General features: G+C 44.0%; 1 protein-coding gene across 1 annotated transcript; it reads left to right on the top strand.

Annotated features, from left to right (window-relative positions):
* The first annotated feature begins 135 nt into the window (after positions 1 to 135).
* On the top strand, positions 136 to 24,650 carry LOC139346860 (F-box/LRR-repeat protein 7-like). The gene is made up of 4 exons (XM_070986199.1): positions 136 to 542; positions 5,578 to 5,667; positions 21,389 to 22,006; positions 23,215 to 24,650. The coding sequence occupies exons 1-4, from the start codon at positions 506 to 508 to the stop codon at positions 23,949 to 23,951; spliced, it is 1,482 nt and encodes a 493-aa protein (XP_070842300.1). The 5' UTR covers positions 136 to 505; the 3' UTR covers positions 23,952 to 24,650.
* Positions 24,651 to 27,565: the final 2,915 nt, after the last annotated feature.

The raw sequence follows: 27,565 nt of genomic DNA, 5'->3' as shown, positions 1-27,565 counted from the left end.
CTGAGTCACAGTCTCGGCTTCTCTTTGACTTCTCTTTTTTTACGCATGCACAGCTCCTCTCCGGTCTGCGGTCTCTTTAAATCCAGATCCAGTGGACGGGAGCTGCGCGTCCTCTCAAACTTGTCTGGCCGCTGTGATTGCCCGCACTCAGCCTGATAAACAGCTGCTTACCATTTAGGGCACTTCACAAAACTTTGCTCCAAACTCCTCGAATCGGATTTTTTTTTTTTTTTTTTTTTGCGTGTGTGTGTTTGTGTGTGTGTTTGTGGATGTTCAGATATAGAAAGTCTGCACCGCTGGAAGCTCGAGTCCGGATTCTAGGTTTTTGCGTAATGCTGAGGCGTCCTCTGCTCAACATCTGGATTAACTATTTGGAGTCAGAGCTAGCGGCCCTGCACAAAACTCTGCCTGTCTGGCCTATCTTTGTGGAAAGTCTGCCCCTTTCTCTGGAATTTAACTGCTTTTGATAAACCGAGGTTTGCGCATAGATTATGTATTCTTTAAAATGGGTGCGAACAATGGAAAACAGTATGGAAGCGAGGGTAAGTGCTGGAATTATGACTTTAAAACACGTTTTATTGGAATTCCACATAGAAGGAAGTCTCTCTCTCTCTCTTTTTTAATCAAACTGGACTCCACAAAGGCTGCTGTGGTAGCGTTAATTGTTCTCATTGTTGTCCAACTCAGCTGAAAACAGAAAACAATGCAGCAGTTTGTGAAGCTTCCATTGATTTCTGACTGAATTTAAGGGAGCGACTCAAAACTGCCATTATCCCCTTCATATGTTTCATCTTCTCACACTCACTGTTGTCTCTGTGTTGGACTAATTTAATAATCTGCAGATTGTGAGGGCGTGTGAATGATTCGGAGCTGAGAGCAACGTTTCACTATTTGACCGCTTTTTATACTTTTTTAAAGATGTGCAACGTTTCTTTTCTTCATTTAAAACAGAGAGTGACATCTGGTGGTGGCATTTTAAACACTTTTAAAGGTGAAGTTTCTGACAGGACAGCATAACTTTTGAAGCTGAGACAAAAGGGAGTTCAGCTGCTTTCTTTCCAGCCTCTTCTCTCGAGCTTTAAGCCTCAATTTCCCCAGAAAATGTACTTTTATTGTCTTTTAAGCTTCGTCTCGTGCATTTCACATCATGCTATAATAAAACCGAGGGAGCAATATGTCCTATAACTTGCATTATATGAGCTGATATGCAAGTATGAGCCTCCTGACTTCAAGGTGATGCTTTAAAGCAGTAAGAGATCCAGTTTCAATCAAAAATCAGCTCAGCTGACTCGGCAGGGCAGCGAGATCATCACCAAACGGTCTGATTTATGGCAGCTTTTTGAATGTGGACTCCTGCAGGTTTGGCAGAGGTGGGTCAGAGGACACGAGTGTTTGGGCATGTGAGCACTTAAGTCATTCTTATCTTGATAAGAGCCAATTCCAGATTTCTGTCCGCAGCCCCTCAACCTGTTGTTGTTTGATTTGGCAGCCATTTTGTGCATATTGGTCAAAGCCATATGATCCTCATGTAAACAAAACTATGGAGTGGACACGCTGAAAAGACACTAAATAGCTATGCTGGTGAAAAGATGCCATGCTGACAAGAAAACAGCTGCTCCTCAGGCGGTTCCTTACGCTGGATTCACCTAAAAATGATTTATTCTGCAAAGTTAGCAGCAATCTTTGAGTTCAGCGTGTATTTTTGACTTTTCTTCAGCTGACTGTTGTCTTTGGGTGGAGTCAAAGAACCAGAGTTTCTTGGAGGACAAGTTAACTAAATGATGAACTTGACTTTGTCTCACAAAGCAGAGATTCTGATCATAAGGAAAATACACAGACTATTGCAAAGGCACAGATATTTATTAGAGAAAATAATCAACGATAAGAAATACTGAAAGCAGTCTTTTTGGCTCGTTACCTCAGTATCAATAATGGGACAGCCTTTGTCTCTGAGGCTGAAAAACTGGTGGCCACACAGACATTCACTGTCCATCTCACAGCTATCAGATATATTCAGAAAGTTCAGTTTCACCTGGAATGCAGCTTAAATCCATGGAAAAGAACATATTTGTGCTATTATAAAAACCTGAACCCGTATCTGAAGACTCACATTCCACAAGTTTGATAAAATCTCCAACCATGGCATTAATTAGCCCGGACAATCTCACCTCCGCCGCTGTAGTCACGGCTACACCTCGATCAGTTAGTGCAGAATATCAGCCCTCATATTAGCCTCTAAGTTCTCACCCTCAACATTGCTTATTCAGACTGTGTTCGACTGTGGTCCGACCCGACCAAAGACATTGCTTCTGCCTCCAGAGCAGAAATGTTTGTATAAATAACATTCCAGTGTGCTCTCTTCCTAAGTCAATAGCTGCAGAGAAAAGATTGGAGCTCATGACGTTAGAAATAACAAAGTGGGCCAGCTCCACCTCAGAATCCAGCCTGTTAAGGTGCATGAAGAGATTCTATCGCAGATCTGAGTCCTCCAGCAGATGGATTTGCAACATGCCAACCTTTTTATATATATATAACTCTCAGGTTAACAGTCATGAGGGAGAAAAATATGATGCAGGCTATGCAGATTGTAATCTAGTGAGTTCACAAAGCATTCATCTTCATCTGTTGGTTAGCGCTTGGCAACATGGCACCTCTTTGGTGAACAACATGAAACGCAGACATTAAACTCCAAGCTCAGTTTAACTTCTGGTGCAAACATGAGCTTTGATGTCTTACTTCCCCAATTAAAACCGAGTTTGCGTGCTCATGAGGACTGATGCTGAAAACATCCCTTATATGATTTACCACTGATGAAGCTTCAGTTTCTGGTTTCAGTGCAGGGATACATGGAAACACTTCAAACATAAGCCATATTGGTCATCAGATGAGGGTTTTTTCAGGGGTTTCAAAGTTGTCAGTGCACATTTTCTGAGACGGTTTACTTCTGTTGAAAAAAAGCGCTGTATCTTAGAGTTATAGTCCTTAAGATTTCAGTCCTCATTGATCTGGTGGCACCAACAGGTACTAGTGGCTATTTGAAGCTACTCTCTCAGAAATACTCCACATGAGTAACTGTTTGCTGTTTATAGTGCAGCCAAGCAAACTCACGTTGTTTTTTGAGCTGCAACTCATTATTATTATCAATATCATTATAACCCTAACCCTAACCCTAACCCTAACCCCTACTATCCATGAAGTGGAGTATACTCTAGATTTATGCACAAATTTATTTCTCTAACCCCAACTGCACTGATGCAGCATCGCAAGTTTGTCTGAACTTGAAAGCACATTTTTTGTTTGAGTAGTTTGCATCAGCTCTTTTATTAATTTCATTAATTAAGTATTCCAAAGGCCTTATTTATTTTGCCTTATTATTTGAGGTAAACCCACAGGGAAAGCAGGCCACAGGAGATCGTTTTTCCCAGGGTGGTGAAGGCATGACCTGCCCTACTCCGCCTCTGATTAGCTTGATATTCTTACCCCAACACTCCTCATTCCTAAACCTAACCAACACAACCCATTAAGGCAATGACTACTAGCCAGAGGCATGTAGGGCGGGCCATGCCTTCGCCATCCTAAGGAAATAAAGCACACACAGCACCCTAATGAAGGGTTTGCATCAGAGGGGGTTTAAAAATTCGTATACACAATGTTGACTGACTAAAGAGGTCAGCAAATATTGACACTGGAGTAGCAGGACCTCAAGAATATTTGCATTTTTTGATAAATAATCAAAATAGTCACAAATGAATTTTCTGTAGACTGATCAATGGACTTGTCATCGCAGGTTTAGTTGTTTTAATGAAGAAACTAGTCAGCACTTTTCCAAATGTAATCTGATTTCACGCTGCACGCGGGCCAATAGTTTCTGTTGAATCCCTCATGCAAAGACGGGGAGTATGAACATAGTTGGCAATGGCGGACTCCGCCACTAACAGTGAAAACTAGTACACTGTGAGGTAATCGCATAATGTAAATACACTGAAGTGCTGTTGACATATCAAATCTTAAGGTAGCTTTAATATTCTCAGTTTTTGAATTTGTTTAAAGTGTCTTCTTCTTTCACAAAGGAAAGCACGGCTGTTTGTGGTATCATCATCTTGGTGGAGTCTAAGACCAGTATCTTAGTTAGAAGTGCAGAATTCTGCAGTCGGTCTATCCACATCTGTTTTCAAGTGTGACTCCACAATTAATTACACACTGGTCACAGCTATGCAGCAACACATTATATAAGCATAAGACAGGAAGCAGGAGCTTTTCTGAAAGTTGTTTTTCCACCAAAGACAGAAAACAATCCGCCTTGCACAGATCCACATATGCGTCCAACCAAGAGCCCTGCAGAGTCCCTCACGCTGAGGAGAAGAATGCTGTAACCAGCTAAATATTAAAGTGTATTTGCTGGTGTTTACCCAGCCTCATGCTTCCTGCTCTGCTTAGATATTAGGAAAGCAGTCTCAGGTTGACATCTGCGAGCTCCTGATGAAATTCTGAGTCATTTCTGGGGACTGGAGGAGCCACAGCAGATGTGCCGGCTCAGTGATGTCACCACTAAATGTCATGCATGCTCATACCATATGAGCTGCATTGGTTTAAAATACTTTTATATGTTGTTGTGTGATCACGTGTCTTTTGCACAGCTGAGTTTGGAGTCATAGTTTGTGTTTTTCTTCCCTACGCAAGCCTTCATATTCAGGACTTATTTTGGGACTGTCTTGTCTGTTTAGGTGGCTGCACTATGTGCATGTGGCTGTGACTGTTTGGGAACACCTCTTCGGCCTGTCGTGCTGCGTGAAAGGCGAATACTTAGTCTCAGGAAAGCCACAAAGCTGCATTTATGATCTGACAGAGGAATGAAATGCCATAAACAACTACTCCACAGGCAGCCTGCAGTCACCACGGCAGTCAAGCCTGCCGTGCTCTGGCAACGGAGGCTCACATTCAAAGAATATCTCTTCGAAATTTAGCTCTCCTGTGTTCCTGTGCAGATATCCAAATCCTAAATCTAATAATACAAGGATAGCTCATAAAGTAAGAGTTGTAAATTCACTTGAACTTAATAAAAAAGCACTTTCATGTGGCAGTTGTGCAGACTGCACAGCCTAAGAAGTATGCGGCTGATGCTGCGTTTAATTGAAATCATTTGTTAAAGACAGTGATTGCTCGCATGTCGCGCAGGAGTGTTTCCTCTCTCGTCCTCCGTCGAAGGGAAGGCTGAATGGGAGTTCAGGAAACTTTAGTCTTCTTCCAAATAGCAAAAAAATGGACACTTACTCAAACAAACCAGCAGAGACTTTGTGCATGGGCCAAGGCTAACCCTTCATCCAAAACTGAGGAACATAAAAGTCATGAAAGCAGAGAGTGATGGGTTTTACATTTCCTTACACTTAATACCTCCTTACCATATTTAATACATCATCAAAGTGCAATTCCAACTTATCTGTGACAGACAGATTTAAGCATAAAGACAGTTTTCTCCCAAATGAAACGGCTAAAACCGGTACGTCACGGCTGCAGTTTATCATCTCAAAGTTTCTATACTGTGGCCCAGCAGTTGTTTTTCTTCTCCTTCCCCTGCAGGTAAAGGGAGCTCAAGCATCTCTTCTGACATAAGTTCGAGCACAGATCATACACCAACTAAAGCTCCAAAGAATGTGGCTACCACCGAAGGTAAGGCATCTGGTGCTCATTAACCAAACTCCCCTCCCTTCTCCTTTCCCTCCTCTTCTTCTTCTTCTCCTCCCACCCCTCTCTTTCCTCCCCATCCACTTTCTGTAGTGCCTATTTTTGGAGAGAAACCTGCGTGTTCCTGGGATAACCCTAAATTGAAAACAAACTCACAGCTCCCATCAGAACCCAGAAACCAAAGGCATTTCGAGGGCTTTGTTTGAGAAGAAGAAGAAGAAGAAGAAGAAAAAAAACACTTCTGGCTTCTCATTGTGGAAGAATGCTTATCTAAACTGTGGTCGTATCAGGCTCAAAGCGCTGCCAGGGAGGGAGGGAGGGAGGTACGTGAGCTCCGCAGAGGAGGGCGAGAGGGATTTTGCTGGAGAAGGTGTGGGGAGTGAAAATGGGGAAAGGGAGCTTCACCTCGTGCACAGACGCTGTTGTTGCTCCTCTCGCCTCCCCAGCCTCCTGCCCGCCCAGGCAATCTTTCAACCCTGCAGGGAGCTACTCCTCTTTATCAGGAGTATGTGTGTGACGACTGTAAACTGCATGCTCGCTGTAATGGTTCAAAAATACTTTGCAGCAGACAGATGCCTTTTGAAGCCTCCTGTCAGCAGATATCTTAAATGCAGATCTGTCTGATACAGTTTCAACAATCTGTCAAAGCACAGGTTTCTTTTATTTTGAAAGAACAGGACAGAATATCTCAACGTCATGGCTTAAAAGTACTCCAATATCTCTGCTGACTCGTAAAACCTTGAATTTGAGCTCGGGCTCTCTAGGAAATAGTTTGTTGTTTTAACTAAAATAAAAATTGTACCCACACCTTGACCACTAGTGGTGCTATGGAGCAATGTTTTTACAGGTCAGCCCCTTTAAACAGAAAAGAAAAAGATAAGAAGGCGTCATGGCAGTCTTCATATTTATTTGAAACAGATGTAAATCTGTAGAAAGTATGAAAAAACAATTCTGAGGTTACAAACATTTGTACCTTATTGTAGGATGTATTTAAGTATATATTCTACATTTAAACCTGCATTAGCATAATTTTGGCCACTGGGGGGCAGCACATCAAGCTCAGAAACACAGCATGGACATATTATGATCTTATAAAGTTGTTTAGTTTCATATCCACCAGACACAGAGCAACATCACCACATACATCTTTCAAAATGCAGTCCAATATTCACTCTTCTCTTAGCTCTTTTGGTTTCCACCAGCTCCTGAGAGGAAATGTCTGCCTCTTTAGCTGCTAAGTGCTCCCCTTTGTTCACCAGCTAGTCGTTAACTTTCTCTGCCTGCTGTTTGGTGCGGGGTCAGTAGTGTACAGTGGATTTTTGGTGCTTTATCACTGAAAACACATGCCTGCTGCTGGAAACGAGGCTGACGAGGCGTGAGAGTGAATCACAAAACTGAAGCTGAGCTGAAAGATGCTAAAGTGCTACATAGAGCTGCGCAGCTGGATGCTAACTCTCTGTGGATTTGCTACAAGTGACTCCTTTCACATCACACGTAATAATTAGATTTATTATTAATGTAAAAATATTGATCACTGCCGCTTTAAGGATTTCTGTGTAGCAGACTCATTTTCATTAGCTTTATAGCATCTTTTAGATATGCTTTAGCTAATAAATAGCAATATATAGCATCCTACAGCTCATTTACTGCATGTCTCACAGGGTTTTACAAGTTTTGGAACAGTGTTTTGCGCAGAAAATGTTGAAATAGTATGAGTCAGGCAGTAAAAATGAAAGCTCTGAACCCGGTGGAAGTCATTGCTGACTCAGTGATTTTCATCAAAAACGTTATCACAGCCTCCCTCAGCGTGTGATGTGGTCTCTGTGTCTTTCTCCGAGCTGACCGGTGACTCACCGGCTGTTTTGCATGCATGTACACATATATACTCAGCCCGTTCCTCTCATGCATTGTCATCACCAATCTTAAATTTGCTCTGGCATGATGAATGTAGTATTCTTGTGGCTTGCAGCTGCCCACAAGAAAACAAATACCAGCCCCAGCCTGTGTTTAGAACTGTCAGTCAGCCGAAGATTTCAAGGTGTTTCTCAGAGAGAGAAGAAAAGGAGCAGAGAGAACAAAGCGCCTGGCGAACTCCTCACGAGACATCAGATGTGCCTTTGGTTTCACGCAAGATGTGTGTCAATTAGTTGGTTTTATGCGAGGTTAATTCACTGATTAGCCTCACTAAATATAGCCTGGGATGCACCGTCCTCCTGTGACGGTGCATTCAGACGAGGGAGATTACCGTTACTCATTCGCCTTTGCTGGAAATGCTGACTCACTTGGTTCCTTCCATTGAGGAGCTGCTGGAAGTGCACCCAGAGTATTTTGGGGAAATTGATAATTGTCCTGAATGTGTCTGCTTGGAGAACAACCTGTGCAGATAGAAATATATAGCATAGACCATGGCCAGTGGCTTCCCGACCATAATTTCCCTCCTGTGTTATGACTGAAATTGTTATTTTTTTCTCCATGCTAAGTGGGAGTAATTACATGGTCTGGAACCACCACGGCCACAGGCAAATCCCCCCTCCTTAAAAAGACACACACGCATGCATACACACACAAATACACACACATGCATAGCTGCGTTCACATACTCACACACAGTGGCAGATCACACAGCCGTTGCCCACCTCGTCCTGTGGTCCACTAAACTAATCAGGAAGCAGTCTGGGCTGTTTCCCCACCACACACTGGGAGTATTCATGTTAGGGTCTTACGCAGTGTCCTCACGCTGCAGCACAGTCACTGCTGCATTAATACGGTTATTTAGATACATCGTTCACCGCTCTATCAAACATCAAAATATAACAAGACATTTTCAGGAAAGCCCTTGCATCATATGCTGTATATGTATACACTGAGGTAACATGTATTTATGCACAGTTTCAAAGAAACCGTTCACCAAACAGCAGAAGAAAGAAAATGAAGGACTTTTCCCATCACACGTCAGCCAACTTTGTTCCTGTTTTATCTTATGAAGCAACATATTGTGATTCCCAGTGAAAAGGACAAAAGAAAAAGTAATTTCCTCGATCGTCGACCGCATTTACATACACACTAATTTTCCGCTATTGTTCCAAAGACAATGTTCACATTTGATATGGGTCATGTAAACAGCATGTTCTGTTTGGATATTCCTTATTCGGTCTTATTCTGAGTGGACGCAGCGTTCTGTGGACATGTGTACAGCACATTTAGAATATGCATCCCAGTCGGGGTTTTTACTGCAGCTTGTTTACCGTCAGTTTAAGATTAGGAAACACTTGGATATCAACAGGTTTTTAGACAAATGTCGCAAACACCGACCTTTTCACGAAGGTGGTTGAATGAATGAAAGTGGATGGCTGGTCTCGCTCGGTTGAACAAATGCAAAGAAGATTTGTTTTGATGCAAAGAAGCAAAATGATTCGTCTCCAGCCGTCCCACGTTTCCGTATTCTGACGTGATGACCGACATTATAGAGCATCGACCCATGTCAAACACAGCCAAGAATGCCGTCATACCAGACCAAGTAAGGTCGTGTCTGCAAAACCCTGCAGTGCACTGAATTGAAAAATAGTGTGCTTTAATGCTTATGGATTCAACTTTTCATTTGTAAGAGAAAGATTGTTATTTCCTCTTTCAAAAGATACAAAATCTCCCTTTAAAGCTCCGCGTGTAAGATCCAAACCAGAGCCGCTGAGAATGAATGGCTGCAGCAGTCCCAACCAGAACTGTTTCATTTTTCTTCAAATCAAAATTTATTCCCCCAGAAGAATCTGAAAGATGCTATAATCATCTCAAAACACATAGAGGCTTTAAAGTGCGTAAATCATAATATTGAAATATGGCCCAGCCCTAATATCAGCGTACAGATGGAAAGTAGGCCATTGCCTGTCTCCCTTCACCGGTCCAACATGTATTCCCACAAAATCAACATTAGAGAGTTTCACTCATTCTCCTCCTGAAAACAAACCCAGCCGGGCAGTCAACTGGCAAGTTTTTGCAACGTGTCTCTGTTTTCATTTATTATTTAGACGGGCTTGTGGTGGCCTGACCCAGTTGAGTTGCTTATTAGCTGCAGACAGAAAGGCACAGTCCCGGACAGTAAATCCTTCCTGTGGGATGAAACTGAGTATCTCCCAGCAGGGGTTACGCTGCGACCCTGTCTGGGCCTCAAGGGTTTGCTTTGGCACAGCCGAACTCAGGGTACGTTAGGAATGTGGCTCAGACATGGCAGGAGCTCAACCGACAACACCCAGAGATGTTTGGCCTGTGTGACTCTTCAAAGCTGGTTTGATCGTCCTGTATCAGCTGGAGCCTTTGCCAAACTTTAGCCGCTGATGTAACGCAGACTCACAGGGGCATCCATCATGTCAAAGCAGCCATGCTTCAGGGTCAGCTCCTTCACCCATTTATAAAGGCACCAGGAAGGTAGCTGGGAAACAGGGAATGGTGGGAACAATGAACATGCTGACTTCCTTTCTGACGGACCGAAGAAACAGTGATAACAGCGAGGAGGAAAGTCTTACTCTGTCTGTCCACGCCAGAAAACACTGGAGAGAGCTGTAAAGATTACACTGTAAACATGATTTACATGCAGTTCTCCATCTGTTCATCAAAAGTACAACATTCTGGTCTTTACAGATCTTTGTTTTCTGCATTAAGTCGTTACAGCCTCACTGTACAAGAAGCCAAGATTAGACCACACAATTATGGTATGGCCCAATCATGGGACATCAGGCACGTCAATTAGTTCCATCATAATGGAAGACAACTCATTCTGCATGTCGGATGATTTACAAGCCCCTGACTTAAAGATTAGCATGTTAGAAATTTGAACGTTTTAAAATGTCCTGCAGAAAAGTAAACATGGGGATCCGCCCGTTCAGCTTTGCATGTCAAACAAGTTGTCATTTTAACTAAATTCTGATGTTTCCCTAAACCTAGCTAAGTCATATTTGTGCCTAACCAAAGCATTCTTGCATCATAAGACAAGGATTCATCTTTCAGCAGTGATTTGTAACCTGGACAATGTGTGGGTCTTTCACACCTAAATGAACATCCAGTTTATTCAAAGCTTTGTCAAATAAGGTGTCTGTGGTAATGTTCCTGCCCTGGTGATGCGTTTTACATGAGCAACAACGATTGGTTTGTTAGAGCTGAAGGGTGGAGCCACCGTAGTGACGGAGTAGGCTACAGCAGCTAGGAGCATGGCGATGTATGGCGTCATAAGCATAAGTCAACAGTGTGTGGTTACTTTTACCACCAGCAGGCTGAGACAGAAGTTCTTCACTAACTTAAGACTGACTTAACAGGCTGAAAAGCAATGTTTCACCACCCTCTGTGGCTTAAAAGCCTGTTTCACCTTTTGGGTGGGGTCAGACTTGTGCTCTGTCGCATGGGTAACTACACCCAGTAGTCATGTCAGTGCACCTGTGCATCACTGCAGCGAAGTGAGAAGGTCAAACGACCGGAGGGTGGGTGTAAAGTTACTCTTTAAGAGGACGGAGAAATCTGGACTCATACATGACAATAAACAGTCAGTCAAAAAAGTCTAAATCACCAAATTTGTGGTCTTCACTGCAGAGTGGCCCCATGTTAATAATATTTCCTTCTTCTACTTACATTATACATTTCAGAAGGAAATACTTTACTTTTTGCTGCACGACATTAATCTCACAGTTGTAGTTACCAGTCTCTTTGCTGTCGAAATGCTCCGTACAGCCGCACAGGCACTTTCAGTTTCTCTCCTACTACTAAAAACCTAATGTTTTTTCATTTGGCTGGAGAAGACAATGATGGAATCACAGTCATTAATGTAATCACATTATAGCGACACACTCTACCAGTATTGATCAGTCTTAATTCACAGTAATCCCACTTAGCTGTTGCGAAGGCAGCGTCAGGGTCAGCTGTGCAGTCTAAACAGCCCCTCCGCAAAGCTCCTGTCTCCAGCGTGTTCATATTTCTGCCCTCCCAAAGGCAGCAGATCCCTCACACTCCATCTGTAAACGAAGCTCGGCGCTGATGACCCATTTACTTGTGTTTACTCAAGCAGATGTATAGTGTTTCACTGTTGATTTTTGCCGTGCCAAATACGAAAGAGGCTGCAGGGAGGTGTTTGTGTGTGTCGCTGGGACATTTTCACTGGAGAGGAAGATTTAAGTAGTTGCCCCCCACTTTCGTTCATCGTGCAACAGTATTCATTACCGCAGTACATCTTTTAAGGCATACAAATTGATCTTTTTGAAGACTTGAGGCTGCTTCATTTGTTGTGCTGCTCTACAACTCTGAAATTCTCACCTTGGCGGAGATGATGATGATGAAGCATCTGTTTTTGGAGGGGAATGTTTGGCAGGTGATTGACTATCTTATGGAGGACTTAGAGGAAATAGTGGTGTAGATTGTTATCAGATTTGTAAAAGAAGGCAGTGCTTTTCACCATTTCGACTTAGGACACAAAGCAGCAGCCCGCAATTATTTCAAGAGTCTTTCAACAAGCCTATAGCAACTGCAAAGAGAAATATCAACGCTTTACTTCTAATCCTCGTTGGAAATTGTCTACGTGAAGCGAGAACACAGAGAGGCAAAGAATGCCAAAGCTAGTTTCCCCAGATTTTCTCCATCAGCTGTCCTCGCTCCTCCCCCTTCCTCCCTACCGCTCCTAGAGCAGGGAAATCTGAGCGAAAAAGCACAGAACAAGGCGGCGAAAAGAAAAAAGAAAACAAGTGAAAGCAGTTTAGCAAAGGAGGAGGAGGAGGAGGGGAAGCGAAGTGAAGGCAGTTCAGCGAGCTCCATCTCATAACTCTTCTCTGATTACTGCTCTGTCTTCTCATTCTCCGTCTCGGGCAGGAAGCGCCGGCCCTGTTGTTTTGAATGCTTTTGCCATTTTCTTCAACAGGGTCGCATTTTTCTGCTCTACTACAGCAGCGTGTTTGACAGGAGTTGGGAAAGACGCCACCTGGCCGACAGGCACGCTTGCTTCCTGTAAGATTTTGGCTCGAGAATGATGTTTTTACTGTGATACACCTGGGTCTTTGTGCTTTTATGTGGCAACATGACTACAGTTGTGAACCAGCTGAACTGACACATTGGACTTCCCCTCCCCTGGTTTCATTCTGTGGGCTCTTTCATTACGTAAGCAGGGAAGTGTCAGTTGTGGCTGAAGCTGCAATGGCACAAAAATGAGGGGAAAATCTAAAGCGTTCTCGAAGAGGTCTTGGTTGGATAAATTGAACCATGAACAACTAAATGAATTTGTGGTTGCAAATAGGCTAAGACCTGGCTCTTTCATATGCAGGAGAAAGATCGCTCGTCAAAACTTCTGCCATTTTCATGACTCAGGTTCCATTTCAGGCCTGATCCAGGAACATCATACGTGTCAGGTCACAGATAGCCATCATGGTACTGGGACACTCTAGTGGCTCAGCCGTTAATAAAATTTGTTACGGGGAGAAATTTGAAAATACAAACTCACTGGATGGTGGGCAACCTTGTTGCGAGACTCTTGAAACTGGCCTAGCAAAACTAAGCTGCGTGTCAGTGGTGAAGTATTGTAGCTGGTAGGCTAACTGCTAACACGCTAGCCCGCCAAGAACATGCTAGCAAGTGTTACAGTGGCTTTCTGAGCTGTAGTTTCCCGTGACATTTTGTTCTCAGGACAGTTATTTAAGTTGGCCAATGTCTGGTAGGTACAGGTAGCAGCTTGTTAGCCTAGCATCAAGACTAGATGTAGAGAAACAGCTAGCCTAATTAGATGTTTGTAAGCACCTGTATGCTAAAGCCATGTATGAACTGATATTTTAAAATGACACATTGTGGTTTTACAAGGTGTTTTTTAATGTTGGACAGAGCCAGATGAGCAGTTTCGACCTTTGCTTCCAGTCTGCTAACATCAGATTATCACTTGCTAACTGTAGCTTTCGCATGCTGACATGAGAGTGGTACCACTTCTCCATTAACTCTCAACAAGAAAGCTCAAACTTCAAATTATTCTTTTCAAGTCTTTACAAACCACAAAAAAATAGAAGATTTCTGCGCAAGAATTTTGGCATGTTTTTGTCTTTGTACTCAAAAAACCTTGTTGAAGAGTGTTTCTCCCCCTCTAAAGGCTCGTCCACCATTTGAGATGAAATAGCCTCTTTCTGGAGTTCAAGCAAACCCTTTCCCTGTCAGGAGTTTATAACCGCAAAAGTTCCAGCACTTCCCTTGTTCTGTTGCTTCAACCACATGAGATCATTACATTTGCTCCTCATCACGACCAAATCAACCGTTCAGGCCAGCGCTCGCTTTTCCATTCCTGTCTGATGTGCACTTCTTCTGGGCGCTGCGTGGAGCCAGCGTTACCCTCCTCAGTCATTTAACACGACTGTCGCTCCACACTGCGACCCTCCTCTCACACCGCTGCCATAAAGGATCAAACTCTGCAGAAAGGCGTTTCATGCACATGACTCTCATACTCTGACTCTGACATCCTGATTTAACAACCTGCAAAAAAATGACATCATCTTCAGTGTCAGTGATTTGCCAAGGACCGGATCAGTTTTGCATGAAGCCAAATTGCTTTTGGATCTGAGCTGTCATCTCTGTTCTGGAAAAAATTGTGCTGTGATGAATAGACACACACACAAATGCTCATTTTTGAAGGAGTGCCTTCGATCACGCCTTTCAAATTTGGCTTTAAGGTATCGGAGCGTCTGCTGTCCTCCTCAGCGGAGGATTTAGAAAGTAACCAGGGCAGAGTCGTTTGTGTCTTTCTAACTGGCAGAAGGGCTTTAAGAGGCAGGAAACCCCCTTGAGGAAATTAGTCGTGTATAGTTTCTGGCGTACGTATGTCCAAATCTGTCGCTGCACGAGTTTCAAAACTGAATATCAAGACTGAGTGAGTGTGAGAATAGCTGCAGTCCAGGAGTAGTGGACTTATGGGGGTTGTGTGGTGCTAAGGAGTCTGTTTCCTGTCCGAGTGTGCACATTGTAAAGGAACCAGCAGGCCCTATTGTCTTTCAGGTTGTCCAGTGACGTAAGACCTTCCTGTAGTGAAGGCTTTGCTGATAGCCCAGCCGCCACACTGTACGGTAATATCAACTTCCATGTATTCAATAAAACCCAAGACAGACAGATGTTTTTTATCCCAGGAGTTCTGCCTCTCCGTCGGATGCTTCCCTTTAAAAAACTTGAGCACGTAACAGTTTAGTGCTGATAAATCAATTGTGCTTTTGATTCTCTTTCAGTCCCTGCTGCCTGGTTGTTTTTTTTATTAGCTGATGCCTTTTTTCCCCCCTGCACGCTGAACCATGGGATTCGATTTCCGGACTTATTAGCAGAAAACGAGCATCTCCGATCCCCTCACATGCACAACACCACCCTGTCACGGTCTTGGCAGGGAAGAGCACAGCGAAGCTTGCAGAGCAGGAACATGTCACAGGGCTAATGGCATTGAGGTAATGGATTGGTCTGTTCTGCCAGATGCAGCAGTAATAATCCTGCGAGCTCCAGACAGGGTCTTAGCAGAGCTTCACAGCGCTGCAAGATCCTGAAAAGAATCCCTGTAGCTTTAGTTTATGACCAGACTGCGTCAAAGTCTGGATTGACCCTGCCTGTGCACTTGTCTCTGTCTCTGGTAAAGTCTGCAGACTCTTTTGCCAATTTATCTTCCCTCTTTCTTTTCCTCTTGCCCCTATTTTCTTTGAGAGGCCCTCGAATGACTCCCGACAATCTGTTTTTGTGCGTAGCTTTTTTTGAAAGTTCATCAGGTTTTTGCCATTAAGGCGACATCACTCCGAACATCCAGCTGCGGCTCTTCGTCTTGTCTTTTCAGTGATCACTTCGATTGATTTACATTAAACTTCTGGTTTCAAAGCACGATCCAGATGTGTCTCAGAAGTAAGGCTAAGTTGATGTTAATGGGATCCTGCTGCAGCACTGCTGCGGATCAGCATAGATTTGGGTATTAGTGGCAAATGATTTCAGCCAAGTATGCCTTGCTGTGGCTATATGCACATTCAAAATGCATGAGTTTCTCTTTCATTTCACCACTGTTCCGTTGTTCTTTGTCCAGGCTAAAGACCAGATGTTCCACTGTTTCTCCTTTGATTTCCGAAACTAAACTGAATCCTCCACCATCTGCGCTTACACTGCCTGCAAGAGCAGTTTAACAGCTGCACGGCATTTGTACTGTTAATGATAGGTTTGCACTGATACAGATATAAAACACGACACCGCTGGTTGACTTATACAGATTTCAGTGGGAACTGAGAGCTACAAGACAGTTTATTGTTTCGTGCTCAGAGTTTGGAGCTGCAGGTATGCTTACGCTGCACACTCCTAACTCAAGGTACACTCACCACCTTATTTGATCGTATCAGACGCTCCTTGTTAGCAGATAGAGTTTGCAGTCGTCGTGCAGCTCAGTAGCTGTTATGATTTCATCCATAGCATGTCTATGGCTTCTCATGTATGTTGGCTTGTAATTTAAGCATGAAGTTTATTCTTGTCCTTGGAAATTGTAGTAGTCTTCTCAACTCAAGGGCCACTTACATGCGATACAGTTGCAAGATGGAAATAGCTATTACAGAACCAGTAAGAGGGCTTTTTTTATCTGCTACTACTGCTTCCAAGATTCAGAGTGAACTTTTCTGCTGACACAGTGTGTCACTGTATTAGTATTCATACTAGAAGTAAGAAAGAGAGTTAAATCTAATAGGTGTGTATGCACCTCAGAGTAAAATGTGTTTCCAGCTTTGAGGATTTCACCTTCAGCTTTCTGTGCCTTGAATTGTTTGTTCCTTACTTGGGTGCAGTCATATGCTTCATCTGGATTTTTTTTGTTTTGTTTTTGCTATGCTTGGCAAACTTAATGCTTTCATACTTTCTATGTCTTAACTCTACAGCTCTTTATTTAGACAGAGCCTGCATGGCTGGCTTTGAAACATTGTGTTTGCCTCGCTATAGAGATGGGCCTCTGTGTCTAATTGCTAAGATTGTATGTCTTTGCAAACGTCTGTTGTTTGAGAATATGGGAAAATGAAGATTACAAATGCATCAGAGAAGAAAAGGAAAAACAAGTAGAGGTTCTTTAGATGCAGGAAGGAAAAATGTATTTCATATCCAGAAGTGACAAAGTGTGAAAAATGTTAAATAAAAGTGAATATTTTGGTCATAAGATCATTGTCAGCAGCTTTAGCTGTGCTTCTTGTGTGTGCAGCATCAATCGTCAGTGGTGATCAGGTAAACAGATAGATGACACCTGGATGTCCTTAAAGAGACCCAGGTGCTATCTATCAAAAATCCACCAAGAAATTGCAAAGCTGTCTTCATTTAACTTCGCCCACCAGCTGCGTGGAGGTGCGACCCTGAGAGAGGGGACGGGGGCGGACGTGGTCTAATTAGCAGCACTGTGTTTCTCTGGCCTTGGAGCGCTCTGATCAATGACACATGTAATTACACAATTTGGAAGTTGCTCCTTAGCCAGTGGCAGATGAGGTTGTCTCCTGCGTGCAGAATCCTTCACAAAAGTTTGGATTTGGACGATAAAGAAATGCCTCATTCATCCATCAAAACTAATGACTCAAGAAATGTGTCTGTGTGGTGGCTGCACACAGCGCCGTGGAAAATCTGATCTTCTGCTGGATGTTGTGATTGTTGCATTGCAAGAACTCTTTTTGTTGTGATGTCACAGGATTGATACTTGAATTCAGATTTTTCTGCATCGATTTGCGACCTTATGTCATTAATCTTCTTGTTATTTAGTGAAAAACTTGCATGGAACATTTGGCAAAAATGCACTGATTTCCACTTGTTTGCGCAGCTCTGTGTTGCATGGTGTGTGGTTCCAGTCCATGTTGGATAAATCCACAATCACTAGGTATTAACTCAGGAATCTTGCAATATTTGCAGTGTACTTGAATAAACATAAAAAGCCCCGCACCACTGTTGTCATGACATATTTGGACAGGTGTGTGAAATTTGAAATAGATGAGGTGTTTATAATGACCTCAGACCATTAAATCCTTTGTATTAAGCTAAAGAACCAAGGCCAAGACAAGCTAGATGACCTCAAGGTAATAATCCTACACATTTAAAGGTTAACTAATCACAGGCAGACCACCCACAAGAACGTGATGCATGAAACCCAAACTGAGGTCAGCCGTATCACACAAGTATGATTAAGTCCCAGCGTCCTCCGGTGAGCTGACTGAAATGAGTTTGATTAACACGCAGCGCTTTTTGGACAGCAGGACTCCTCGTTCTGCTCGAATTTGGACTCGAGTGAGAATTTTAAGGCACACGAGAGGGAGTTTTAAAGTAGCCGTGAATCGGTGGACATGTTCCCGAGAGGACGAAGTCTGCGGATGTCATCAGAGGCGGACCGAGCCAAAGTCTGGAATTCAGATCGGCCGGACAGTCGCAAGGACGGTGTCACTGCCCAGCTGTCTGTCCCTGCACACAAATCCACATGACAGGCAGGATGCTGTGAACTTGTAAAGAGCATGCAGACATACACTGTGTAGAACCAGCTGACTGTCAGGCCTGAAGCATCCATTAACCAACATGTGACTGGAACTGTAGGTGCTAACATGTGCAATTATATCAGTGTGCAGCACAGTTTAAGGGGAATGGCAGGTAGCAGTGCAATTACATGTAATGTAATCAAATACAACACTGCAAACTATGTCCTCAGAGCTGACTCAACGCTTTCTGACGGTTTCAACACAAAACAGACCTTGTACGCTTAATTTTGGCAATATTTTTGACCAGAATATTTTCCTCCAGGAAATAAAGAGCCCAGCAACTCAACTCAAAAACAAGTAACAAAAGTCACTTTCAGCCCACACCTGTTTGCATTTCCACAGCATCTGAAACACCAGGATTAGACAAATTAGAGCCATAGAGGATTAAAAAGTGACGGCTTTGTTTCAGCTGCAGTTTTGGCACACAATGAGGCGACACTGGAGTAATCACAGCCTCTCTGCAAAGTATCAAGGTTCTGCTGAGTGACTTTTTCCGTTGGTTCCTACGTAACCACATTGAGACAATTAGCAAATTAAGCTGAGCTACTCTCACTAATCTTCTCTCTTTATCTTGCTGTTATTTAAGGCTTGTTGGGAATTTAGGTCCAGAATTTTGTTTAAACCTCAAAAACATTACAAGAAATTAAAACCCGAGGTCCATCTGTTGCAGTCAAAAGTTAAAGTTATTGAGCGCCTAAAAAGGCCCCTACAAGGGCCAATTTGATGTTGTTTCTACTACTTTTTAATTCTAACAATATGAATTATATCTTTTGACCTAAACTGATACTTATTTATTTCCCTCTGGAACAATGTGCAATTTCTCTTAAAGATTTTGCAGAGTAAAAGGTGTACAATTAAGTTAAAGTACAAGCATATTCGAAATTATGTCTTCATTAGTGCACGATCACCTGAAAATCAGAAGAAAGGGAGGGTGAGATGAGGGGTGTTCAGCTGGTTGCAGTCTGCAGTTTCACCACTAGGTGCCACTAAATCTAACACACTGGTCCTTTAAGTACATAAGTAAAACCCTTTGGACAAATGTATTTATTATTCATCTTGGAATAATAGTCTCATCTCGAGAACAAATGAACCTTATCACCACGATTAGTCTCAAACATACAAAATGATCTTTGTTTTGAAAAATAACACCTTGTATTTTGACCACAAAGCCTGCAGACTCGTGGTTGGACAGCTGTACGTGACATCATACTCGTGACTACTTGAAATGCTTTTAGTGATGACTATCAGTCCAATTGAACTCCTCGAGATCGGACAAGACGAATTGGAGGAGGTGAAGAGGAGACAGAGATAGCATCAGAGAAGAGCACTCAGTGTCCCAGTGTGATGGGTCGACCCCGGGAATCAGATCCGACGCCGGGGCTTATGAGGCAGGGGCCTCCGCCGTCTCACGCCACGGTGATGGGATCCAGCCAGCGCTTCTCACAGCTGCGTCTTCAGACGTCGCGGCAATCAGCGCACATCTGTCCGGAGGGCCTCAGTGTTTACACAGGCCTAAAAGTACATTGTCAGCCCCAGCACCAAACTCCTCAGCTGGTCGCTTTGAAGCTGCAGAGTTCATCAGAAGTGGAGGCCCCGTGACTGCTGCCCAAATGCCGGCAAGATAAACGTGACGCGTTTTTTCCCCGACATCAGAAAACATGATAACGACATCCACGGAAAGTCCTCTTCATTGATGATAAAAGCTGGTGTGGCTATGGCACCGTCATGTTGAAGCCTGCACCTTTTGACCCGCTTTCTTGGCTTTTTCCAAGAAAAAGCTGCGAAGCTGCCAAATATAACATGACGTTATGTCATTTCCAGCCATGAAGATTAATGGAATAACAGCAACGCTAAAGATGGTTTTGTGTCTGTCCTTCAGAATGAAACACAACTCTGAAGAGTCACAGCAAGAAATGAATCACAGTGTCCAGAATGCAATGCAGCAGCAGCATATGTGGTGTTTTAAAGGGGCGTTCCACCATTCTAACACATCGACATCGGTTTACGGGTTAAAGGGGATCTCCACCGATTTTACACATCAAAGTCTGTTTACAGTTCTTTGGGAGCACAACTGCATATGAGGGGGAAGAAGTTGTATAAAGCCTGTTGCACAGCCCGCTCCTCATCTCTGCTTGAGGCCAGCTGCTCAAGGATAGCCACTATTGGCACACACACCCAGATCTCACTGAACTGCATGGTGGGTGGTGTAGGCGCCAGGTTTCACAAGGAAAAAGATCTCTCTGGTCCTGCTGCATCTGTGCTAGGCCGAATCGGTGGCGTTCTCTTTTAAGGGGAGTTTTACTCAGCCCGTGAAAACAGCTGTGTCATGTCTTCTGTGGCTCTGAAAGGAGCTTTGACGAGTATTGAGAAAATAACCCGAGGGTTATCTCAGCTTGGGCTTGGAGAGCTTTTTCACAGAAAGCTGCATTACAAACTGGGGGCATGGAGTTCAAAAGATTTGCCGGGCAGGGAGGGTCTAATGAAAGGACAGTCGGTTGCATTATGGGAAGTGTAGGCTCCGATGGTTTCGAGATATGGCTCTACTATTTAGTATAATCTCATGCCACTTGTTGCTTAATGCACTTTAATGCAAAGCACATTGAGTTCCCCTGTGATGAAATGTGCTGTTAAAGTAAACTTTCCCCTAAAAGTCCGCATATCTCAGTTTCTGCTGCTGCAATTTTGACCACAATTCTTTCAATCTGTCTCATGTGAGTCCCCTGACTTTATGAAAGTTCAACACTCTTTCCTTCGGGGTAACTTACTAACAGGATGACCATGTGCTGCTCCCTCTGCAGATGGCAATACAGTCATTGAGGGCATGTTTTTTTTACATGTAAGAAGCCATTCTGGGAAATGTAATTAAAAGTGTGAGTCACATTTAAGGAAAGTACAGCAAAAAGCTAAATCACACTTTTCATCACAAAGTTACCGCATTCCTGGAAAGCGCTGAACATCATTGATTACAAAAACAAATGTTTCGTGAGGATTTTTCCTTGAATAGAAGCTGGAACAGTCGGCTCCACGTTCATGGATGGTGCTGATGTTGGCTTCCCATGCTAAAAAGTTCAGGGCCCATTCTCAGCTTTTGCACGACTTGCAGATGTGTACCGACTGATGTGTTGCAAGATGATTAACACGACTGGAGGCACTAATTCTGTCCCTCTCTTCTGTCTTTGGACACATCTACCTTATCTCCTTTTATTCAGGTTTAGACTCCAGCACACGGACTCTCAGCACCCCCAGTCCTGGTCTTATCCTGCCATCCAAGTCCTCCTCTCTCTCCTCGCCTGCCCTCTCCAGTAACGGCCATGAGACCAACTCCTCTTCCTCCTCCTCCGCCCCCGCCGAGACCGTCGCCGTCGTTCACCCTCAACCCGGCACTCACACGCGGTCCCGCCAGTCCAAGAGCCACCACCACGCCCCCATTGACCTCCTCCCCGATCACTCCCTTCTGCAGATCTTCTCCCACCTCCCCACCAATCAGCTGTGCCGCTGCGCACGCGTATGCCGCCGCTGGTACAACCTGGCGTGGGACCCGAGGCTGTGGGGCACCGTCCGGCTGACTGGAGAGCTGCTTCACGTCGACCGTGCCATCAGGGTCCTGACCCACCGGCTGTGCCAGGACACGCCGAACGTGTGTTTGACCCTGGAGACGGTGATGGTGAACGGCTGCAAAAGGCTCACCGACCGGGGGCTGCACGTGGTGGCTCAGTGCTGCCCGGAGCTACGTCGCCTGGAGGTTGCCGGCTGTTACAACATCTCCAACGAGGCTGTGTTTGAGGTGGTGTCCCGCTGCCCCAACCTGGAACACCTGAACCTCTCAGGTAAAAAGAAATATGCTTGTCATCTTCTGTAGCAAGAAAAAGTCATTTTACCTTGATTGGCGGCTAATGGTCACTCAGTTTTATGAAGGAGTGTCTGCGACCCTACATCACACACATGTGTGGCTTTACCTCAAAGAATTCCTCATTTCAGTCCCTCTCAGTCATTTCTGCTCAAGCTGGTAAAATCATTAGAGGAGCAAGACAAGCGCTGCCAGCCTTAAGCTCCCATGTGGGAGAAGAAAGACTTTCTTTAGCTGAAAGCAGAACTTACCTCAATGTGAGTAAGGAGAGCGGTCTGCTGCTTTCATTAAGGAAGTGACACAAATAACATTGACTTGGACAGGAGTCCGGTGGCAGAGCAACGTCTGCACCATTAGCACCAGGAAGCAAGCCCTTTGTTGTAAAAATAACCTTTAAAGAGCTTGTGGCTTTTATTCAAAAGGCAAAAATAATGAAATCAAGTCTTCTTTTTTTTAACTGCTCAGGACATCTGCCTTTGATTTTTTTTTCCCATGAAAATTGACTTCAATTTTGGTTTTCATGGAGTTGTTGCACTCAAACTTTTGCATGCCTCTCACTGCATGCATGGAGTCAAACACAGCTGCTTTCACTCTGGCGCCCTCAAGTGGCTTCTACTCATAATGGGGTTTAGCCCTCAAGTGAAATTGTCTTAAAGGATAGGTTCACATTTTTCCAAGTCCATCTTAAAACAATGCTCACATGCTCATATGGACAATGATGCTGTCCACCAAGAGTTTCCTTCCTAATGTGATATTATGGAAATGACAGATGAGACAAAGTACACCGCCCATTTCACTGAAAAATGTCTCTTACATGAAGCAAATCTCAGGCCTCAGTGGTCTGAATTAGAGAAATCAAGTGGGCTACACTCTTTTTAGTTAGAAATTAACTCAAAAATGAAGAGTCCAATCTCAGTTTTTTTGCTTTTTTCAAACCACATCAGGTTTGTGAAGCCTTTATTCTCTTCACGAAAACCAAAAAAAGTGTGATTTCACTGCATTTTCTCTAACCGGATCACATTAAACCAGGTCCATCTCAAAACCACTGCAATCACATGTAATTCAATAAAGGAATTTTGGACTAAAAGAAATAAAGCCTCGCTTGGTTTAGTTAACTCAGGCTTGGTTAGCTTCAGCTCAGGAATAATTCATTTTTGAGCTGACAGACTCTGCTTCTTCCTCCTCCAGGCTGCTCCAAGGTGACTTGCATCAGCCTCACCCAAGAGGCCTCACTCCAGCTGTCCCCCCTCCATGGCCAGCAGATCTCCATTCACTACCTGGACATGACCGACTGTTTTTCCCTTGAGGACGAGGGCTTGCGAACTATCGCCTCCCACTGCCCCCGCCTGACACATCTGTATTTGCGCCGCTGTACCAGACTGACGGATGAAGCCTTGCGCCACCTGTCTCTCCACTGCCCTTCAATAAGGGAGCTGAGTCTCAGTGACTGCCGCTTGGTAGGAGATTTCGGCCTGCGTGAAGTCGCCCGCCTGGAGGGCTGCCTGCGTTACCTGAGCGTGGCCCACTGCACCCGCATAACTGACGTGGGCATGCGCTACGTGGCTCGCTACTGCCCGAGACTGCGCTATTTGAACGCGAGGGGTTGCGAGGGGCTGACAGACCACGGCCTGAGCCACTTGGCCAGGAGCTGCCCCAAACTCAAGTCCCTGGATGTGGGCAAGTGCCCGCTTGTGTCGGACAGCGGGCTGGAGCAGCTGGCGATGTACTGCCAAGGCCTGAGGCGAGTGAGTCTCAGAGCCTGCGAGAGCGTAACGGGCAGAGGACTCAAAGCTCTGGCGGCCAACTGCTGCGAGCTGCAGCTGCTCAACGTGCAGGACTGCGAGGTGTCGCCAGAGGCTCTGCGGTTTGTCAGACGCCACTGCCGGCGCTGCGTCATCGAGCACACAAACCCCGCTTTCTACTGAGGCAGGGAGTCCTGGGACTGGTCCTCTGACAAGTGGATGTTCTAATATTCCTGCAATGGCAGAGCTCAGCGGCCGACGTGTTAGAACTGGTTAAAAACTGGTGTGCAATACTGGCCAGAATTTGTCTCTTTGAATCCGCTTGGTGGCTGTTAAAGAAAATACTTCCATAGAATGTATTTAACGTATTTATCTGTAAAAAAGGCAGAGAAGTGCAGTATGTCAGTATATTACTTCTTTCAACATCACAGTGTAACAACATGCTACAACACTGAGCACTGGGTACAGTTACCATTTAAAAGCATTGTAATATATTTTTATTGCAAAGGTCATCACCTTAAGGCCCTGAAACATAACCATTATCATGCATTAGTTCATCTATTTATAAACAGCAAGTATCTTCAGACTAAACCACTAAGAATGTAGCTACAGAGCAGCAACTGAAGCAGATTTGGTGATTCGAGATATTCCTGGTTCACTTTCTTTATGTTGTGTGCATATGCACTTTATGGAACTGTGCAGACAATCACTTCAGCTGAGCTCAAAGCGTCATCAGTTCGTCGACCGATTTGCCGTAAATGAACTATTAGCCCGAGACTTTTTACTGCTAAGTAGAAAAAAACTGTTATGGGATCATCGTTGAAAATAAACAAGAACACATTGCTGCTATAACTGTGCCAATAAACTTCTTCAAAATCCGCCTCCACGACTGTGTTTTCCTCAACCCCTCATTACAGCCATCACTGCGCGTTTATGAGTCAGTATGGTAAATGAGGAATATCCAGGATGTATGGGTTTGTAAAGTGTTGTTGTGGGTTCAAAGGACAGTGTGGGTGGAAAAGGTGCTTCCTGCTTTCAGGCTATTGGCTGAATGCAGGTTTGGGAAAGAGTTGCATTTTCCGGTTCTGTATAAAAATATAGCTACTGGTGAATGTCAGCTGGGTTCATCTTTATTAAAGAGTGCTGGAGAGACCAGAATCAGGAAACCTTCACCTTCACCTCCACCTGTTCTTCATTTTTGTGCTCCTGCAGCGTTCCTTGGCTCCAGCAGACAAAGCAAAACAAGAATATCTCCAAACCCATCTGAACTGCTCGGGACTGAATTTAGAGCTTGAACTTCGTTTGTAGGAGGCCGAATGTGCAGGAGCAAAAACATTCTGTGCTGCTGTGACTCTGAAGGCGAGGTGTGGGGACGTTATACAACAGTGAAAGGTGAGGAGCAGCAGGAGGAAGACTATTAAAGCATCCTGTTTGCTCATCCACCTTTGGGACCTCTTTGGAGCCCTGGGTGATGGGTGATCAAGGTGCCTAGAATGTGAGCACACACTGATTCCTGTAGATGTTTCCTGCAGAGCTTCTTCGGTGTAAATCAGCTGCTTTATTGGGTTCATTTAGAAATGGGCTGAACTTGTTCAGACTAACAGGTGTTTTCATGTTTGGTATAAGATGCAGGGTTAAACAAACATGCATAGATACGGTGCTGTTAATAATGGTGAAAAATATGTATAATATCCATGAAACGTCCAGGATGTATGAACTCGTGCAACTGCAATCACATGATCAGCACTCAACCAATCATAGCAGTGCAAATCATGGTTTAAACTCTCTGCTCACTTTGCCTTTATTTCAAAATAAAAGCACACTGTTATTCAAGATAACCTCATGCAGGTTTAACATGTTAATCTGCAAACTGTGCTCAAAGAACCAAATTAGCTGGGCGGGAATGAACAGGATTATTTAATACCAGCACATCAGTCTGAGTGAGTTCATCCATATTTGAGGAACAGGGCGTTTATTCAGACCCAACCAGAAGACAAACTGCTCCAAATGTCAGTGGGATTTGGAATGAGGTTTTCTTACCTCTGAAACAGTTCAAGTTCATGAAGTACATGAAGGTTCTGCTGTATTATTTGCTGAGCACCTCCCCATGTGGAGCTTCGTCTCAGGCACCTTCTCCTTGACCTTATTCCCTTTACCATACTTGTGCTTTTTTTTGCTACCGGCTCATTGCCACGTACCTCCCCCTTGGCCACATGCCAGCTCAGAGATGTTTTCTTCAACTACTGGTGTCTCAGCTCGGCCTAGTTCCAAAAATAAAATATGGGTGTGTCTCATGTCAATACCAGACGTGCACCTGTTCTAACCATTGATGCTGACAGAAAAATCCACCACAGCTCCCATCAGCCTCAGTGGTACTCATACTGTGTATGATGCAACTGGGAAATGTTAGCATGCAAACACACTAAAGCTTTAGACTTTGCTTTCTGTTAGCATAGTCATTGTGAGTGTGTTAGCATTTAGCAGCCTTGCAGAGCTGCTAGCATGGCTGTAGACTTGCTTATTCTCTGTCTCACCTGGAAAGGTGTCTGCAGGACACAGCACCTGTGGAGGAAGACTGGAAAACTTTCCCTGCACACGTCAGAAGGCACGTCCGAGGATTTCCTTCACCTAAATGTGCACAGACCCACTGGGGCTGCCTCTGAAGAAATACTACCCACACACGCTGAATCATTCAGCTAAATAGGTGACAGTGGAAAAAATATAGTAGCAATGATCAGCTGTGAGGAGTGAATGACGAACTGCATGAATGGAAAACAGAGCTTTGGTAACAGTAACATGTTTGTCTGTCGTCCAGGTGATGGTGTGGATCCAGCCAGGGAGGCTGCAGGAGTTCACCCCCGACAGCTTATTAGACCGTAGTTGTGGTCTTCTCAGTATTATGGGATTCCTAAAGTATAAGACTGTAATGCATTTGATGTTTTGGCTTGTTGTCCAGGACCTTTAGAGCACCTAACACCATGAACATTTTACTTATATTTTGGATCTGTGCAGGTTTTCATAATTTGAAGGAACCTAAGTGTTAAGTTGGGTTGGAGATGCCAAAATTATGAAGCAGAGAAGAAAAATCAGTTATTGCACTTCCTCCTATCTACCAGTAGAGGTCTCTAGAGGTCCTAGATTTCTCAGTTCTGCTGACTCAAATCAAGTCAAGATAGTGTGCAGGTGTGAAATTACTGCACAACCAAGTGACTGATTGTTGGTTTTAAATCAGCAAACATGGAGACAAACATTAGCTGTGCAGAAGGGGCTTCCTGGATCAAATAGCCAGCCTTCTGGGGGTTCATGGCAAAATAACAGCCTTTAATACAGACCCAAATTCAGTCACCATGTGCTATGAAGAAGATACAGTAGGTAGTGTATCCTATTGCTCAGGCTTTTGCTGTTCATTTTTATTTGTCTTTGTTTGGCATTGGCAGCTTTCTTGGTCAGATTTTTCATGTTTGTAAATGTCCATACAGAGCGTCCTATACTGCCCGATGCTACACTGCAAAAAAGTGCTAAAAACAGTTGACTCTTGCAGGTATTTGGTCATAAACCAATGCATTAGACACATTGAAATTTTGGCCTCATACTGATATGAAATGACAACTAAAGGGAAGATGTAAAACCTGAATTAGTGTGATACACTCACAGCAAATGTATGGAGTGTCAGTGGTTGTATTATGAACACTTAAATGCATTTGACTATTTAATATGTGTATCATTAGACTTTTTGCTCACTGGGGTCATTCTGTGACAGCTCTGCCGTTTCACCTGCATTAACGCAGCTGTGCAAG

Source organism: Chaetodon trifascialis, chromosome 18 (assembly GCF_039877785.1).
Source record: "Chaetodon trifascialis isolate fChaTrf1 chromosome 18, fChaTrf1.hap1, whole genome shotgun sequence".
NCBI lineage: Eukaryota > Metazoa > Chordata > Actinopteri > Chaetodontiformes > Chaetodontidae > Chaetodon > Chaetodon trifascialis.
Note: the sequence above shows the minus strand (reverse complement) of the source record. Positions and strands in the feature narration are given on the sequence as shown.